Genomic DNA, 6,465 nt, shown 5'->3' with positions numbered 1-6,465 from the left:
AAAAAAAAAAAAAAAAAAATGAAGTTGTTTTCAGCTATATCAAAATTAACCTTGTAAAAATTCGGATACAGAGGAAAACTAAATTAACAAAGCTAATAGCTAAAGGTCTGTTACAAATATTCATTTATTTTCTTCTGTGTGTCTTTTTGGGGGGCTTTTCTTAATTTTCATCGTCACTGTTTTTACCCTACAATGCAAAAAACATAAAAAGACAAATCAAAACTCCAATCATACATTGTAGGATTTGAAAGACTTTCTCTTTGTAATAAAGACAGTAAAGTTACCTTGGAATGTTTGTCAAAATGGATTCTTTTCTTAGATGAAAAGTCTTCAGATGTGTTTCTGAAGAATCGAAGTGTCTCAATATCACCATTTGCAATGCTTGCTTCAAGCTACCCACCCAAAAGAAAACAAACAAGATTAAAAACACCAAAGTATGTTGTTGCAATTAAAGAGCTTGATTTGAAAAAGACAGAAGAATAATCAGAACCTGAACATGAATAATGCCCAAGACAATGCTTGTAATTGGTAACCAGCTATCTTCTGGAGAAATTGACAGATTCGAACTGCAAAACATTTGGATATAACCAGATGACCAAAGTCACATAAACACGAAACAATTTGGATTCTTCAAAGATGTGAACAATGTAACAAAATGTATCATAAGCGTGTTGTTGTGTAACAAAGAGATGATTACCTGAAATAAGGAAGAAGATAAACAAGAGCATATACAGCATAACGAAATTTCCCAGTGTCAAGCCAAGCAAAGACCCAACTCTGTTCTCTCCATTTCATCAAACAAAAAAAATCGAATTTGTTTAGTGTTTTGATTCTAAGAGAGTTTTTAAAAAATAGGAAATGTAGAGAAATGAAAACAAACCAGCCAATTGAAGTAAGGGATGAAGCTGATGATTCCCATGGCGGCCAATCTCAAATCAGTTGAAACAATCGCTGAGTTCTCTTCTTCTTCTTCCTCCTCATCGTTGACTCGTTTCGCCACTGGAAAAACAAATGAACTGAGGATACAAGCACCAATGGCGGTTACTAGTGGTGCGTCCTGTGAAAACTCCGCTTTGCAAATTACCTTCCTACATAGCTGAAAAGTAAAGAAAGGAATTGAGATATCTCGAGGGAATCATTGTAGGAGGAGATTTGGTAGCCTTGATCAATCACCTTGTTAGGGTTTTGTAAGGGATAGGCTAGAGTAGGGCGCGGCGACGGAGACGAAGAAGAAAGTAGCCGAGGCTTGGTGTAGGGAGAGGCGGAGGATGAAAGTCCGCAAATCGAGAGACACGACAGAGACGCCATTGTTTTTGAGCTTTTCGAGCTCGGTGGATCCTTCGGAAAGTGACAGCGATTTACGAGAAAGATAGTGAGAGAGAGGCGGAGTTTTAATGGGCCATTAAAGCCTACACACTTATGGGCTCATCAGCCCAACATTTAGATTATCGTTTTATTTTGGGAATTTTGAGACACACAGAAAGGAAAGAAAAAAAAAACATTGATAATCCCACTGTAATTATCAAAAAGAGAAAAAGAAAAATTATGTTTGAAAATGAGACTTCTTTGCAACAAAAATATTTCACTAAGATCATACATCACAAGACTAACAATGAAAGAGCAAAATTATTAAGAAAAAAGGTTTGAGGTTTTGTTAACCGGTGATAATACCGGCTAAAACATCACTCTTCCCTCTCGCGTAAATTGTGTAAACCAAACGAATAGCATCCAGCCATCCATCTAATGACTCCCATGAATCTGCGACCTGTTATCCAATTCAATTGTTTCATTTGGTTTTATATTCACCACAGCACAACTAACAATCCAAACGATACCCGGTTCCAATAGTTCCTAAACCACAAATCAGGATTTTGGGGACTTACCAAGAAGACTGGGCCATGAATGGTATCAATGCAGAGACCAGCACCAGGAGGTAGAGTGAGATCAGCACAAGGGGTTACTGACACAATCTCTGTTATATTCACTTTTACCGTCTTCTTCTCCACGTTTGTGTTCATTGTTTCTGATTTTCCTGACAGGTTTCGTCCCATTTCTCTTGGTTCAGGTTTCAGTACCTACACGACACCGGGTTATGTAACGACTTTGAATCTCTATATAAACATTATTCACCATCTTTCGCCTCTCTTGGTTCAGGTTTCAGTACCTGTAGAAGCCTCTCGTGATTGAGTTCAAACTCTGTGCGTTGCCAATCACTGTGAGGAGCAAGTGAGTTTCCCACGGGTGGTGCGGTTAGATATCCAACTTTTAGATGTGGTAGAGGTAGCTGTCAACATCAATAATTCAATTTATTTCGAGTCATTTCCACAAACAAAAATCAACTTGATTTTGTGTGGAAGTAGGGATGTACCATGGAGCGAACAAGCCTCAAAGCGCTGCTGTAAACCTGGACCAGTAAAAGAATCAGCCTAACCCAAAAAATTTGAAGGGATGAATCTAAGTCCTAAATCTTATGTTACAGAATGAAGATAAGGCTTACTGAGTAACTTGGCTTCAACGAATGAGCTGCAGCAATGTAGATGGCAGATTGGCTGTATAACTCACCAGGAGGCATGTCTTTGCCGTTTCCCGAACCCCCAGTTCTAAGTGTGTCTTCTGCTAATCCATACTGTAAATGTGTTATAAGGAGTGGTCAATTAACTGGACTGAAATCAAATCATAACCTGCGTGTAAGAGTTTTGTAAAAAAAAATTCAAGCAGAACTTACAAGAACAGTTCCAAGGTTGTATATGGCTCGATGGAAATCAAATTGCAACCTGATTGCTGCCCGAAACTGTATGGTAAAACAAGTGTAAAGGAGAATAAGAAATCAATCATGCATATCAGTCCAAAGTTAACATTAGTTCAAAATTCGAATAAGCACCTTGCTAATGGCAGTTCGAACAACCTTTTCCTTCTCCCTAGCTGGAACAATTTGACTGAGTTCCTAATGAAAAACCCAGGGAATATTCCTAATCTCTTAGCATCATAGTTTTTTTTTGTTCTGAAATAGGCACATCTTTATATATCACATCAATTCATGGAGATTATCAAATGTCACTCAGTTACCTGCAGCGCCAGTCCCCAGTTGTTTAATGCCTGCAGAAATTGATAGTTTAAATCATATCTCAGATAATCAAAAGACGAAAAATATTGAACTAGCCAATTGATGACACATGCTTAAAAAGGACATAACATAGTTGACAAAGGTTTGGTTTAAACAAGACGGTACATGAAGTTTGTACATCGGATGAAGTGGATGAAGGACAATACCTGGGAACTGTTCCAATTTAGCTGGACAGCTTTTTCATAATTATTAGTTGCCTGGAAACAGAATGCCAAACAAACACTTCTTTAGTATTAGAAGTTGAGATCAAACTACAGTATATATAGGTTTCACAATTAGCAGGATAAGGTCATGTCATTCCTGATATCATATGCAATATTATTTACCTGTTCCCATAATTCTTCAGCCTCCTTTGTGCGACCACGCATCTTTGCCCTATCAGAGATTGCAATAGCCCAGTTGTAGTAAGCCTGTCAAAGATGCAAACACGTCATACATAAAAGTTGAAGGCATTTATTGACGGAAGATAACAACTATCTTGGTTATGATTGTGAAAGTTATTATATTGAATTTGCAGTTACATCAATCAGAAACAGATCTAGTGTCCTATTCATACATACATCATAAAGCGTCGGGCAGAGACGGGTTGCCTCATCGTACTTCTTACAAGCTTCCTCAAGCAAATCATCTTTAGAAGGTGAAACAGAATCTGGGCTGACATTATCAGCACTTTCCTGTGGAGATATATGACAAGTAATGAATTCAGTATCATTCCCAGTAATAGCATATGAACGAAAGAAGTTCTGGTCTCCACAAAGACTGACACTCCTAAGCTCTTACAGACATACTTATATCTCATACCCAGTGTTTATGAATTTTAAATGTATGTTTCAGCTATCTTTCGATTGTTTTCTTCAACACTTGCAAGCAAATTCTAGACCAAATCTAATTCACCTCTTTAATTACTTCAATATGAATATGTCCAACGAAAGCCAATCACATATAAGAAAGGGATTGAAAGAGAGAACTGCTAAATACTATAAACGAAGAATCCAAACCTGGAGTATAAGTGCCCAGTTGTATAATGCATCATGATCATCTGGATTTCTCTCTATCGCACTAGCATACCTACAAAAGTTGCAGCTTATAACTTTAGCTCCCGAAACAGCACAAACATAAAAAAATCAAGCCTTCCAATGAGCAAGAATGAAACTATTTTCCTAAATCTCTGTATCTATCAAGCCTGCCTTTGAGGACAAATAATAATCTAACTCAGTGGTCAATCAACTAACTTTGAAACAAAGCAAAAATTTCCATGATTGCAATTCTTGTCTACACTTAATCAGGAGATGGAAAGTGTAAACATACTTGCGGGCAGCAAATGCAAGAACACGCTGGCGAGATCGGCCCTCTTCATCGTTAACTTGGATCCTGTTAATCAGATCCATTGCAGGATTGTTCTCAGCTGGTTGAGAAGCACTTTCTCGACTGAGCAAAATCACAAGACAAAGCACAAACAAAGTTAACCAGATTACAAAGAGTAGTTACATGATCAAGTTACACAGTTCAACTCAAATCAGTTTGAAAATTAAAGAGAAAGAGAGAGAGAGAAGAAACCTAAAGGGAGAAACGGAACTGTGAGGAGTCCCATCTCCTTCCTCGCTTTTCAATTCGCTAAGCAACTCTCTCATGGTAAAGGTCTTGTTCCCCTCATCTTCTTTCTTGAGAACAGAAGAAGAAGAAGAAGACTCCTGATCAGCCTCCTTCGACCGGATCGGGATCTCCTCGGATCCTCCCGGCGACAGATCCACATCGGCTAACTCCGGTTTCGCATCGGTTATCACAGATTGTACTTCCTCCGGCTTTACCTCAGATTGCACTCCCTCCGGCTTCGCATCTGTTACCTCAGATTGTAATTCCTCCGGCTTCGCATCGGTTACCTCAGATTTTACTTCCTCCGGCGTCGCATCCGTTTCTATTTCCGGAATTTCTCCGGCAAGTTTGGGCTCAGTTTGGAGTTGTGGTTCCGGAGTCGGATTTTGTTCGGTTTCTGACTCACCTGGTGCCGTTCCATTTTGCAATTGAGGCTCTTCAACAGTATCCGCCATAAGAGAAAATGATTAACAGAGATTGCAGTATCTTACAGTCCGAGACTGATCACAAAATAAATCTAAGTCTCAAGCGGAGGAAGGAAGAAGAAGAGATCTGATATTTTGGAAAATGGAAAAAGAAAAAAAAAACGAAGAATTGTTTGTTACGGTAAATACCTCTAGCTCAACTAGAGGCTCCTAAGACCAAATAAAGTCAACTCCTCCTTTTCACCGCAGCAGGTTCCCTATGGCTAACAATATTCTATTGTACATTTTGATTTAGCAAATGTAAAGAAGAAGACATTTTCAAGCGTTTTTGGACAATGTTGTTTTTATTACATTTTATGTAACAATAACAAAGAGGGCAACAAACAAGTAAAAGAGACAGAACAAGGGTGAGATGAGATATATAATTCTTAGATCTTGTCGTGAAGATTGACGACTAAGTCATGAGCATCGTCTAGAAGTTTCCAAACATCAAGATGACCAGCCATGCTGTTACATTCCTTCATTATCTCATCCATCCCACTGTATTTCTCTATGATCGTCTTTCTCCTCTGCAACACACTCGCGGCTATCGCATAAAGCAACAAATCTTCTGTAGGCGGTGCTCGTAACCGGATTCTCCCCCATGTTGCCTTCGCAATCCCAGTTCGTATCGCAGCTTGATCTGCCCACATTACTTCCCAGAGACACAGCGTCTGCTCAAATGTTAGTTCTCTTCTGAACAAAACAACCACCATACGGTATACAAAGAAGCAGTCTTCTGCTTCAAGGTTCTCCAAGTGTCGGTACAAGTGAATGTCTTTGAATTTTATGATTTTCGATACCATTGAAAGTTGTCGCCTGATTCCAACCTCGTCTAGCCGGAAATTATGCCGTGCTTTACTCATGAACCCAACAAAGCACCAGAATGCTAAGACGTCGTCTTCCATCACTGCGATTAAAGGAGATAGTAAGTCGCTCATTCCTTGACAGTAACCGATTTCTGGATCGTAGACAGCGTAGGCTTCAAGGATCCCGACCAGGCGGGCTGCATGGAATATCCGGCAGGGTTCCAAGTGGTCGTAGTCATTGAGACCAACCTGTATGGCTATACCCCGGGCTTTTGTCTCAGAAACAGCAGCTTGAGACGGTGAGTAGGGCACCCATTCGTCATTTGCTCTCACGGCATCTAGGCGGATAATTCTCTGCCACGTTGTGATGAAATCCTCGTCTGCAGCCTGTGATTTTGGCTTTGATGATGGAGACGAATTGTCTTTTTCTTGGTTAACAGTATTGTTGTTTTCTGCTTCTTCGTTAGCTAGAAGA

At 39.5% G+C, this 6,465-nt stretch overlaps 3 protein-coding genes across 7 annotated transcripts in view; all 3 read right to left on the bottom strand.

Moving 5' to 3' along the window:
* LOC104729640 lies at positions 20–1,366 on the bottom strand. Its single transcript, XM_010448603.2, has 6 exons — positions 1,174–1,366; positions 881–1,096; positions 698–777; positions 491–566; positions 285–392; positions 20–187 (listed from the first exon to the last, which is right to left on the bottom strand). The coding sequence occupies exons 1-6, from the start codon at positions 1,306–1,308 to the stop codon at positions 161–163; spliced, it is 642 nt and encodes a 213-aa protein (XP_010446905.1). The 5' UTR covers positions 1,309–1,366; the 3' UTR covers positions 20–160.
* Positions 1,524–5,299, bottom strand: LOC104729629. The gene is made up of 14 exons (XM_010448591.2): positions 4,682–5,299; positions 4,433–4,552; positions 4,123–4,192; positions 3,685–3,798; positions 3,451–3,534; positions 3,271–3,321; positions 3,067–3,096; positions 2,882–2,944; positions 2,726–2,791; positions 2,498–2,626; positions 2,369–2,404; positions 2,165–2,284; positions 1,884–2,075; positions 1,524–1,765 (listed from the first exon to the last, which is right to left on the bottom strand). The coding sequence occupies exons 1-14, from the start codon at positions 5,170–5,172 to the stop codon at positions 1,655–1,657; spliced, it is 1,677 nt and encodes a 558-aa protein (XP_010446893.1). The 5' UTR covers positions 5,173–5,299; the 3' UTR covers positions 1,524–1,654.
* The window catches only part of LOC104729620 (small G protein signaling modulator 1-like), a 4,555-nt gene continuing 3,531 nt past the window's right edge, over positions 5,442–6,465 (bottom strand). For 2 of the 5 annotated variants that reach the window (XM_010448585.2, XM_019236139.1), the window contains exon 6: positions 5,442–6,465. In XM_010448585.2, the coding sequence (XP_010446887.1) occupies positions 5,571–6,465 (895 nt within the window). In that variant the 3' untranslated portion in view covers positions 5,442–5,570. The other 3 variants (XM_019236134.1, XM_019236129.1, XM_010448587.2) reach the window with 3 other exon arrangements.

This window comes from Camelina sativa, chromosome 2, assembly GCF_000633955.1.
Source record: "Camelina sativa cultivar DH55 chromosome 2, Cs, whole genome shotgun sequence".
Lineage (NCBI taxonomy): Eukaryota > Viridiplantae > Streptophyta > Magnoliopsida > Brassicales > Brassicaceae > Camelina > Camelina sativa.
Note: the sequence above shows the minus strand (reverse complement) of the source record. Positions and strands in the feature narration are given on the sequence as shown.

What these genes read in the sequence shown, in the direction of transcription:
- LOC104729640 (XM_010448603.2), bottom strand. Translation starts at nt 1,308, where the DNA reads ATGGCGTCTCTGTCGTGTCTCTCGATTTGCGGACTTTCATCCTCCGCC. An exon ending in CCTTACAAAACCCTAACAAG is followed by an intron (nt 1,097 to 1,173) that starts GTGATTGATCAA and finishes TTTACTTTTCAG; the next exon opens with CTATGTAGGAAGGTAATTTG. An exon ending in TCCCTTACTTCAATTGGCTG is followed by an intron (nt 778 to 880) that starts GTTTGTTTTCAT and finishes TGGAGAGAACAG; the next exon opens with AGTTGGGTCTTTGCTTGGCT.
- LOC104729629 (XM_010448591.2), bottom strand. Translation starts at nt 5,172, where the DNA reads ATGGCGGATACTGTTGAAGAGCCTCAATTGCAAAATGGAACGGCACCA. An exon ending in ACAACCTTGGAACTGTTCTT is followed by an intron (nt 2,627 to 2,725) that starts GTAAGTTCTGCT and finishes ACACATTTACAG; the next exon opens with TATGGATTAGCAGAAGACAC. An exon ending in CGTTGAAGCCAAGTTACTCA is followed by an intron (nt 2,405 to 2,497) that starts GTAAGCCTTATC and finishes TTACTGGTCCAG; the next exon opens with GTTTACAGCAGCGCTTTGAG.